This window comes from Thermobia domestica, chromosome 17 (genome assembly GCF_964235325.1).
Source record: "Thermobia domestica chromosome 17, izTheDome1.hap1.1, whole genome shotgun sequence".
Lineage (NCBI taxonomy): Eukaryota > Metazoa > Arthropoda > Insecta > Zygentoma > Lepismatidae > Thermobia > Thermobia domestica.
The window spans coordinates 142,123,201-142,135,606 of NC_137470.1; the positions used below are offsets into that span (position 1 = coordinate 142,123,201).

The 12,406-nt window shown below is 35.0% G+C and overlaps 1 protein-coding gene across 1 annotated transcript in view; it reads left to right on the forward strand.

The window, feature by feature from the left end:
* Positions 1-12,406, forward strand: part of LOC145674378 (uncharacterized) — a 305,117-nt gene that overhangs the window by 209,413 nt on the left and 83,298 nt on the right. The window contains exon 3 of the mRNA XM_081744352.1: positions 2,344-2,473. Coding sequence (XP_081600478.1) covers positions 2,434-2,473 — 40 coding nt within the window. The 5' untranslated portion in view covers positions 2,344-2,433. The remainder of the gene's footprint in view (positions 1-2,343; positions 2,474-12,406) is intronic.

Genomic DNA, 12,406 nt, shown 5'->3' on the forward strand with positions numbered 1-12,406 from the left:
CTTAGCTGTAATATTTATTACTGTTGTATACAAGAGGAAACTTTTATAATAAAAGATGATAGAAAAGTCCAAGCTTTCGTGTAAAATCTGATGGCTCTACCGTAAAATACAAAAACCTTTACAATATTCCCTATCTTTGTTGTGCATAAATGTTGATAGTTGAATATTTTATAGTGGATCATTTTGTTTACCTGTGTCTTCACAGTTTGAGTGACAGTCAGTATATGTAGGAACTGAAGTGTTCGGTTCTCTGTTGCTCCTGGAGTGAACTCCATCAAAATCACTTAATTGTCGTTTGCCGCGCCATTTGAAAAGTGTTGGATGGTCAACGTCACTCAATTCAATATCATCCACGTCACTATACTTAATATAATCATCACTGTCTTCTGAAGACAGCAAGAATCCAGGAAATGTCTAATTTCAGCTGTCTCCTTTTCATCTATGATGACAAGTTTCGACAAGAGCTATGAAAACCAGCAGGATAGGCCACCAATTCCTGTTTTGGTATTAAAAGTGATGTGAAAGAGTACTGTTGCCAGATACGGGTTAAATGACAATATATCGAAGAAGGTGAAAAAAAAAATTTAAAAACGATAGAGGAATTTCAAACAAAAGAAACGAAGAAATGGGAAAAAGTAATATCCAGCGAGCATTCGGGGAACGTTCTCTATCTGTAGGTGACTAAATGCCAGAATAGTTTCGAATATTAATTATTTTGGATGTCGGTTTCTAGTTATTTCAAAATGAAAGTGGGTTGTCACATAAATTGATATAATAGCATGCTATCTTGATTCCATGTCAGAAGAACCTGGACGAAAGGTAGAAGACAGAAGAGCACCAGTCAAAAGAGCCCCCTGCTGAAAACTGACAGGTATCATAAAGGGCCGGGTCAAAATAGGCCAACTTTAGAAGGGCCCAAGTCAAAACTGCCCTATGTTCAAACAGCCACACGTCAAAAAGAGCACGGGTCAAAACAACTCCACGTCAGAAGGGCCCAAAGCAAAAAGGCACCTCGTCTAAAAGGTCTGAGATCAAAGTATCAAAAGCGCATATTACAAAAAAAGAAAAGAAAAGAAAAAGAAAAACGAGATAAAATAAAAAACAAAACAGGCCGAAGTGAAGCCAACTCACAAGCTTCCGGCTTGCAAAGCTGCAGAACACAGCCTGTATTGTCAAGCCAAGCCCAACCATAAAATATAGTGATCTTTAGTTTCTAGGCGATGAGTACTTGCCCACCGAATTTCGTTCACATTTGGCCTGTAGTTACTGAGAAATAAAGTACCACATACAAGGCGAACGGGGACTGTCCGTGCCCAGCCCAGCCACCAAATATAACGATCTTTAGTTTCTAGGCGATAGGCTACTTGCTTACTGAATTTCGTTCAGATCTGGCCAGTAGTTACCGAGAAATAAAATACTACATACCAGGGGCGTCATTTCAGACTTCGCTTGAGGGGAGCAAAAGCACCACCAACGTAAGATTTTTACGTTTTGTACTATTATATTAATAGACAATGGATTAAAGTATATTTATTCCTCAAACATTGGGAGGACAATTGCCCCCTCCTGCCCCCTTGCTACATACGCATACATACAAACACACACATACATCTGAGGTAAAGCTAGACACCACAGAGGATGCAACCGGATCGAGCACCATCGCAATGGCTAGTCGTGCCCCCATAGACAAGCTGTATTGTAATGTAAGTCATATAATATAAATGTAGTCTTCTCGACATACAAAAAAAAAGAAAGAAAAAAGAAAGAAAGAAAGAAAGAAAGAAAGAAAGAAAGAAAGAAAGAAAGGAAGGAAGGAAAAGGAAAAGAAAAAATAGCTGCCCCTCAAAAGATTGATCTGCCTCTCCTTACGCATAGAAGAAAAAGAAAAATTAAACCTGACATCGCCAGTGGTATTGCAGCAAAGATGAATACATACGCACGAATGAACATACGCAAACCTTGTGCGTGAAGATTTGGAACCAGCAATTTAGAGGAAGCGGCGTGGACTGACACTTTGCTGCTCCACGTTGGTGCAAACCTGTGAGGGTGTCACCATACCACCAAATAATAGCAAAGAAGTCGAAGTTTTGTATTTTTTATACAACTTTTCCAGTTAAATATTCAAAGAACCTTGTATCTGTAAGCAAGAAAGTGGTTACCACAAGTCAAAACGAAAATTCAACTCCTTCTATCATGAAATCTAGTAAATAAAATAGTTATCATTATTAAACATTAATGATAACTCTTTTGTTCACTATTGTCTTCAATCATCTTATAATGAATACTTATTATGTTTTAACAACGTTTAAATTATTTTAACATATGTTCTTTCTTTCATTCAAGCATTGTATTGGCCACAATTCGAGACTGTTCCAGCGTCAACTAATGATACAATGGAATTTTGAAAGCATCCTAAATTTGAAGTAGACGAGAATGGCAGAGAAGTTTTCGACCGTCCAGAAGGCACAAAAAAGTAAGTTAGTCTTCTAATTAAAAAGAAAAAGAATTTTTTTATATATATATTTATTGAATGAGCGTTTCTTCGAGTAAATGTTTATTCGCTCATTTAATTTTGAAACATGTTAATGAATTCGCTCTAAGTCAGAATATTTTTCAGAGAGCGTTTACTGAATATCATGTTTAAATTGAATCGTATACTTGTGATATTTACATCGAGCATTGACAAAAATGCTTTCCGAAGTTTCTATCAGTTCATTTTCTTTTTGATATCAAGTTGCCTATAAAGTATTGAGCCTTTAGAGGTCAAAATTGAGAAATATATATTATGATTTGAAAATAACATTATAAATACACTAGTATTTCTCCTCAGTTCGACTACGCTGTCTTACGTTATCCACTTTTCATCACTTGTGATTAACCGCTTCAGAAATGGCTCAAGTTCGTTACGTTTCAGTAGATTTTTGCAGATGGAAATTCGATCGAGTAAATGTTTTTGAGTCAAATCATGTGACACATTAACTTCGATCTTCTTTTTATAGCCAGCTTTCTCCAAATAGTTTAATACTATTTCGTGATAGATGTTTAGGTCCTTGATGTCATGACTCCTTATATGCCGGTCTTGCTAGACTTTTGCCAGAATATCACCCAATTTTTCTGTGATTGGTCGTCAACTGCGAGCAATATCTTGAACTTCGAAACTCCCAGAACGAAAGCAATTGAACTGTCTTTTGGCTGCTGCTTTTGATAACGTATCTTCCATATGAACAGCACAAATTTCTTCACGGGCTTGAGTAGCATTTGTCTTTATTGAAATCTGTAAGTTTATGTCCCACGTTTATGCCGGCTAGATTAAAGGATACTGTGATGATGAGAAATGAATGAAATGGTTCCATCACAAAGATCACTTAGTGCGACCTGGTATCGAACCAAGGATCTCATGCACCAGAGGTGAACACTCTACCACTGAGCCACCGTGACCCCTGGACCTTTATTGAAGTAAAATTGTAAAATGTAGTCCAGTTTTATAGAATGTGCACTTATCTGCATGGCGCAATACCTTACATCTAATTATAATAATTTCAATACTTTTTGCAAATCTATTAGCTTCAACTGTCAGCTATAAATTGGCGTTAGGCCTGACCCGCTGCAAGCCATGTAGCCTGAGATATGGGACACTAACACCATTTCGTGCACAAACGTGTTAATACTTTTAGACGATCTGATATAACGGAATTCAGAATTGTTTCGCACTATTTCATTTGACGACGTATGATTAGACAATCGAAACAATCTCGATAACATTATTTTACAGCTTTTTGGTTAGGAGGAATTAAGTGTTTTCGGGATCTACGGTAATTTAGCTTGTCACATATAAGGATGATGTCGCTCGGTGATCATACTATTCGGGGAAAGGGAAGGAAGGAAGCGGCCTGGAACCTTTGTTTGATACCATCTTGGCACTTGCCTGGTGTGAATGAGGAAAACCCAGGAAAAACTTCTTTCAGGATGACTGTCCTGAAAAAGCTTTTAGTGGTCCCACGTGACGTAGTCGCTAACGCTCTAGCCTTTGGTGCGAGTGGTCCCGGATTTGATTCTCGGTGGGGACACTCGGATGAAAAAATGTAACCGTTTTTTCAGGCTAGCCATCTTGAGTGATGTATTTCCAGGGTTTTCCTCATTCACACCAGGCAAATGCCGGATGATACGTAACATAATAGTCCCAGACTACTTCCTTCCTTCCCCAATCCTTTCTTCCTTCCCTTTCATCGGATAGTGTGCTCGCCGAGGGACGTCATTCCTCCATATACTTGACATGCCAACAGACCAGAAATGTAATCCCTAAATCCTAAATCCTGGAAAAGCTTTTACTCTTTTCCGACCGAGTGTCCCCACCGTGACTCGAAGCCAGGACCGCTTTTACCAAAGGCGAGGGCGTTAGCGGCTAACCACACCGGGCCACTGCTCTTTCGTAAGTGTCACACAATTAAGCAGACAAATTATAGGATTATGCTTTGAAATACAAACCTAAAAATGAAGATAAGGACTGTAAATACTTTTATTCTTTTATCCAAAATTGTGTCTGTACATATTATGCAGTTTTATAACATATTCCATAGAAATTAATTTTTGGTTAAAACATCAGTATTTCACGTACATTATATCTTCTAAAATATCGTCTTCCACTAAAACAACATTTTGATTTAACCTTTCAATGTAAAGCAATTATTACTTTTTATGAATTTGAAGTACAGTGTTCACATAGGTAACACTTGATTTTGTCTGTTGTTATAACCGAGTTACTTATATTGCAGTCGCCGTATATAATCTTTATTATTATTATTAGTTTACAAGTCTTTTGTCTTAAGTAATCAATAGAAAACATTAATAGAACCGAGTCCTATATTTGGTAACTAAAATTGAAAAAAAAACACATCTTAACTGAATCAATCTAAAAGAAAAACAAGGGGAAATAAAAAAAAATTGGTAAATAGCTCTAGTTCATATTATACGGATCTAGTTACGCGTCAGACACCGTTTTTTTTCAATTAAACAAGAAATAAAGATGTATTTTTAGAATAGAATTTCTAGTATTACTTGATTGTAAAATTTTATAAGCAGAGGCACGACAGCTACTTTTAAATAATGTATATAGAGAGTAATCATAACAATATATAGTACTAGAAAAAAAATACTACAGTATGTTTAATACTTTTTTTTTTTTTTTTTTTTTTTTGCACATCCTAATTTTGTAGTTAATTACTAGAGACCGGATATTCAGGCATTAAAAACCTGGGAAATAGGCAGGCAAATAGGCACTTAAAATTTAAAAAATAGGCAGTAAAATAGGCACTAAAATGTAACTCGAAATAATGAAGATAAATACTCAAGACAATAAATAAATAAATTCAAGTCATAAAAATGTTCAAAAAATATAGAAACACACCTGTTTCCTAATATCTTCTTTTATTGTATGTATAAAAACGATGCTTGACATGTATTCCATGTATATTTCGTAAATACATTTTCTACAGCACTTTATCACTACATATAACAGTCCAAATTTTATACATTTTATCAGTACATACACCAGTCCAAAGTCTTACAGCACTATCAATACACATAGCATTTCAAACTCTTACGACATCTTATCACTACAAACAACACTTACATTTCTTGGAAGAGGCAGAATCCTTTCTTGAAATACTAAATTATATATTTCCCACAATAAAGTGTAATTTTGAAGAAAATGCATAGAATAGGCAACATTAGGCACTAAAATAGCTATTTAGGCAGGAATGGGTGAAATAGGCAAAATAGGAAAAATAAAATTGGCTTAAATTGAAACTATAACTCCCCATACAAACTTTAAAACGTTATTTTTGATCATATCTTTAATATTAAAGAATAGGCATTTTGCCTAACACCCGGTCTCTATTAATTACCTATTGTTAATTGTCACAAGTGTTTCTCTTGGAGCAAAACACGTTTTGAGAAAACCTGAAGAGAATTCATTTTTGAAAATCTCTGCTACCTGTCCTGGGTTCGATCCCGACTCGCGCCAAGTGAACTTTGTGGTGTAAAAACACCGTGTGAGTGGGTTTTCTCGGGGTTCTCCCGTTTCCTCCTACCTTCTTCATTCCACCATTTCATTCATTTCTCATCATCACCATCTCCTTTAGCCTAACCGGCATGGCCGTGGGACGTAAAACTTAAAGATTTCATTTCATTTTCTTTTCTCTGATACCTCTCGACAAGACGTCAGGTGCCAATAGTTAACAATTGAGATGGTTAGCTTTAACCTTGCGAATTTTCCGGAATTACTAAAGCCCCTCACTGATGAAAGGCGCTGATATAGCTAATGGTTTTACCAAAACAAACAGGTAAACAAATACGTACAACAATTTCCTGAATTACTGTACGTACTTTCCCTTATTCACATCTTCCTTCATCGCCCCTTTATCAGGGCAGTGTTCTGGCGATTGACTTCCAAGAACAAATCATGGGAACCCATGCTTCTTTGTCTCCAGTCACAAATACAGAACATCTGAGTCACATATGGGAATACGAAAGAATTAAGAAAAATAACAAAACCGTATTTTGCGTTCCAAGATACGCAGATAAATTTATCATCATAAGGTAAACATTGCTTCAATGCAGCCAACTTCCAAGATAGACAGGTGGCCAACTTACAGAGTAATAAGTAATGAATGTCTTATGGGGAAATGCTGGTTCAAGACGAACCAGGCCAAGATGAGCAGGTGACCAATTTAGAAAGGTGGCCAAGTTTACAACAAAATAATCATCCACTGGTCTTTATAAATTATTTACTTTACTTTTGAGCCATTAAAATGACGAACTCAACTACCATAATCCTTCCATTTTATTTTATATTTTGTTTATATAGTTGTCCTGCCAACCACGTATTAACAATCTCATTATTTAAAAACGCTTGAATATCTATATCTTTATACATTAACATTATAATTAACATATCTTTTCTTTTTCTTCTTCTAATAGTACAAACAACCAGCCAGCCTAGTACATATTTAAAATATCTTATAACCCAGAATTACAAGACAGTACAGATTTACAATACGAATATACAACATACCATTGTAAGTTGGCAGTTTTACTATATATGTACTTTCCTTGTGCAGACTCAGTACCTTAGTTGGGATAGGAGGGAATCTACGGTGGTTGTTCTAAACCTAAAATATTTTTATTTTTTTGTTTTGTAGTGTATCGAAAACAATTAACCAAATTGATATCTCTACTACTAGCTGCAATTACCCGGTTCGCTGGGTTAAATTCATAAAAAAATACTAATATGTTTCGTTAGTCAGTCACTTTTTACTATTACTAAAGCGCTCTTTGATATCGGTAATATTCGATGATTTTTATATATCCCCCTCCCTTCCCCATGTTGCAGAGTACGGTATCAGAAGTGTCACTGTTAATCTCAGGGACCCCAAAATCGACACTAATATCGGTCATTTTCGATCATTTTTAAATGTCTCTCCCCCTTCCCTCCCTTTAAGTTACACTGTCAAAGTGATATGATTAAAACCATCTCAAGTCCGAACTTCATCTAGGTTGAAAATTTGATCGAGATTGATCGTTTAGTTCAACAGCTATAAAATTTTATTTATTTTTTTACTTCACCCTCTCTCTCCCCTAAGTTCTATCGTTAAAGTGAATAGATAAATACCATCCCAGGCCCGAACATCATCTATATTCAAAATTTGATCGAGATCAGTCGGGTGGTTCAAGAGTTATTAAGTTTTATTTATATGTATATATCTCTTTCCTCTCCTCCCCGTCCCCTAAGTTCTACCTTCAAAGTGATAGGATGGCGTGGGAGACCCGGATTCGATTCCCGACAGGAGTCCATGTGGATACCACGTTAAACAGTAGGTCCATGTCTCATATAGCCTCGCTGCTGAAAGGGACATTAAACTCAGAATGAACCCAACTCAATTCAAAGTGATATGATAAAAACCACCCCAGGTCCGAACTTCATCTATGTTGAAAATTTAATTAAGATCGATCGGGTGGTTTAAGTGTGGTGAAGTCACAAAGACAATCACTTTTATTTTTATATTTTTTACATATATCTCCGCCTTCCCCGTTCCCTACGTTGCACCGTGAAAGTGAAATGACGAAAACATCCCAGGCCCAAACCTTATCTATGTTGAAAGTTTGATCGAGATTGGTTGGATGGTTCAAGAGTTATTAAGTTTTATTAATTTTCATATATTTCCTCTCCTCCCGTCCCCCTCCCGTAAGATCTATCGTCAAAGTGAAATGATAAAAAGCTTTCCAGGTTCAAACATCACCCATGTTCAAAATTTGATTGAGATCGATTAGATGTTTCAAGAGTTATTAACTCACGAACATAGTCATTTTTATTTTTATGTATATTGATTTTTTATATCTCCTCCTCCCTCCCCTCCCCAACGTTGCTCCATCAAAATGAAAAATAAAAAAACATCCCAGACACGAACATCACCTATGTGGAAAATTTGATCAAGATTGGTTGTTTGGTTCAAGAGTTAAGTTTTATTTATTTTTTATAATTCCTCTCCTTCCCCTCCCCTAAGTTCTACCGTCAAAGTGACGATAAAAACACTACCAGGCCCGAACTTCATCTATGTTGAAAATTTGATCGAGATCGGTCGAGTGGTTCGAGAGATTAAGAGTCACAAACATAGTCACTTTCAATTTTATAATATATACTAGCCTTTGGCTAGCTGGGGGCTCCGGCCCAGATTCTCACGTTTGTCAGCGTACGGTCTCGCATCTCTTATGTACCACCTTTGTATCAAGAGTGAATTTCGTGCATTAGCTCTTACCATTTACTGAATTTGGCCCAGTTGGGGGCTGGCTACTGACTTTTTTTTTTTTTAAGTGATTTACTTAAGTAACGCTAACGAAAACGTACAAGCATATCGAATTCCAAATTTTTATTCCAATTCCAAGTACCTAAAACATGAGATTATAGGTCCCAAAAGAGGTCCATTTAAATAACATTTGGAATTTCTTCATCCCCTCATTAGACCCCTAAATATTTAAAATATTCACTATTGGCAATTTTTCTGTGGGTTAGTTCCAAAATGCTACAATCATGCCAAATTTCAACTTTCCATGTGAACCGGAAATACCATTTTAATTTATGTCAGTTCATGTAGTTTTATGATTACATTAATGATGTATTCTCCAAATTTTTCACTTCTACCAATTGAATATTATCTCAAATAAAGTACTGTATAAACCATTATTTGAACGTACTTATTCGAATATGTTGTGAACACCAGCTTAAAGTTAATACTCGCTCTCAATACAAATCATCCAAAGTTCCTACTAAAGAAAGAGGAAAAAGTAACCGAACTACATAAACCAAACTCAAATATAAAACATTTATTTGTTATAAATAATCATTGTCATATGATAAAGAAATATCATTTTTAATTGCTGTTTATGAAACTTTCAGAAAATACATCCAAAAAATCTAAACACTATAAACGGAAGATCAAGCTTTAGCAACTGTAAGAAAAAATTACTATTTAGTTCGTCTGTGCATTGCAGTGGATAAAGGTTATCAACAGATTAGCATGGCGTCCTATAGTATTATGTGAATCAAATTTTTACAGGATGCTAACATTTGATTATTTAGCAACTTGCAGAATGTACGTTCTTCGCACCAGAAGAATACGTTTCGTTTTGGCCATAAAGTACTAATGGGGGCTGAATTTAGATTTAAACGGCATCGGCAGTTTCACTGTTCACCTCAGCAACCCCTGAAACTATGGATTTCGCACTAATATTGGTCACTTTCGATCAATTTTTATATATCTCTCCCTTTCCTCCCAAGTTGCGGGGCTAAATTTTGATTTAAACTGCATCAGAAGTGTCACTATTCACCTCCGAGACCCCGGAGACTATGGATTCGAGTCTAATAACGATCATTTTAATCGTTTTTAAATATTTCCCCCTCTTCCTCCCAATCCCCGAAACTGCACCATCAAAGTAAAATGATAAAAAAACATTCCAGAACCGAGTCTCATCTATGTTGAAAAGTTGATCGAGATCTGTCTAGTCGTTCAAAAGTTATTAAATTATATATATATATATATATATATATATATATATATATATATATAGATAGATAGATAGATAGATAGATAGATAGATAGATATAGATATATTGTTAGCCTGGCTTACTCTAATTTTATCTGCGTATGGGGATAGTAGCTAAAGGGTAATGACAGACTAAACCAGAGAAAAATCTTAGATTTCTCTCTTAAAGACACTCCAAAATTTGAGCTAAAATTGTATAACATGTAAACTGATCTCTATTAGAGTAATGATCATTGAAGCTGATATTTGAAACAGTAAACTCTTCGTGTTCATGTTGATCTGATTTATTAGGAACAGGTTTGTACAAATATTGAGGTTTCAAGAAATTTAGATTGGTCATGTTTAGCTATCTGGAATCTTATGAAGGATAATGATAAAGGAATTTGGCCAAAATAAGAATGTTATACCTGTTGCGCTGCTGGTTCCTTGCCGCCAAAGATCCAGGTCTACAGCTCTATCTTCGGCTGATATAAAATGTCCTCAAAAATTGTTAAGTTTGATGATTATAGCACATCACAATAAAAGTCTATCTTGAATCCTTCAAACACTATTCAAACTCGAATAATATCGTAATGATAATTTACTAGTCGCATACTGCGAGTCGCGTAATATTTCTAGGATGTAACTTGTTTGACGATTTATCTTTACTCTGAAGTTACTCTGAGATTTTACTTCGGTTACACGACTAACGTCTCTGACCACGTCTCTCGTTCCTCTCTTGTACTCTCTTCTGCACTCCTCCTAAATTTTGAAGGAAACATTTTATATGACCGAAAAACATGAGATTGCAGATTTCAAAGAAGTTTCCAGACAATAACGGCCTCAGCCAGCACTTGGAATCTCAGTTGCGAAAGAACATTCTGCTGACCAAAAACCTTTATAATTTTCAGGATACAAAATTCCAGATACTTTAAATTCTGCCACTCTAAGAAATTACTGGGAAAGATGAGTACAAAGATTTTACAATATTACAAACATTCACTGATACAATTTTGAAATTAAAGTGCTGATTTAGTGACAGTTATTTAACAGTCTTGTTATGTAAGTTTATTTGATGTAATATATTAGTTTGCACTTATCTTGTTTCATAACAAAAACCAGGAATCATAATTAATGTGAATAAACTCCATAACATAATTTCTTTTTAGACCTTTTGCAAGATAGTAAAATTTAACAAACACAAGAGATGATGTAAATAAAATTCAGTTGAATTACTTTTATAATATAATATATCGTTCCATTTCTGTATATATATATATATATATATATATATATATATATATATATATATCCCCCTTCCTTTCCCATAAGTTGTACCATCACAGTGAAATGATAACATGACTCATAGGCCAGAACCTCGTCTATGTTGAAAATTTGATCCATATCGGTCGGGTCAAAAGTTATTAAGCCACAAACGTAGTCACTTTCATTTTTATATACACTTTCATTTGTATGTAGATGTAAAACAATCAAAATGCTTTCATAATTTGTATGAAGAACACAAGAAATATGGAAAACTTCAACCCATTTTCCAAATGTTCCTTCGTGGTGGCCATTATTCTTCCTTTCAAGACCTTTATAGTTCACTATAGCATCCACAGACGTAAAATTGTCCTACTGACAGTGACATCCAGTGTGTATCTACTAACAGTAATATCCAGTGTTTATCTAAATTACAAGACGAGAACCAAAACTTTCATCGTAAGCATGATAAATAACGTGATAACATGTTTATTAGAACGAACATTGAGTCTGAAAGTGTTAATTGGGTATTTCATTCCTCTCTGGAAAGTCGTCAGCATCACTTTTACTGGATTACCGGAACTTTACATCTTCTGTTGTACTATTTGTTATACCATAAAGACCATTTTACCTAGAATATTCCGTGTACTTAGTTTTTTTTTTTTTTTTTTTTTTTTTTTTTTTTTTTTTTTTTTTTTTTTTTTTTTTTTTTTTTTTTTAAATCATCTAATGTTGGTCATTCTATTCTAGCACTTCACTCACATTTTTAGTTTTGAGCAAGTGATCCTAAGGAAAACCAAATTCGAAATTTCAACGGATTTACACGTTTCAGTGACACTACCTACCGAAAAAGTGATTTTTTTATGTTTATCCCTCTGTATGTCCATTAGTCCTGTATACTCGCCTATAGACCATCCCTTCAACGTATCCAGGCGAAATTCATACGATTGTCGAGAGATGTGTCTCTAGTTTTCTTTCTAATCCCAAGAATAAGGATAGTTTCTGAAGAGCAAAAATTAAAAAAAAAAAAATAATAAGAAATGCGTATTTCTCGTAAACAACTCTA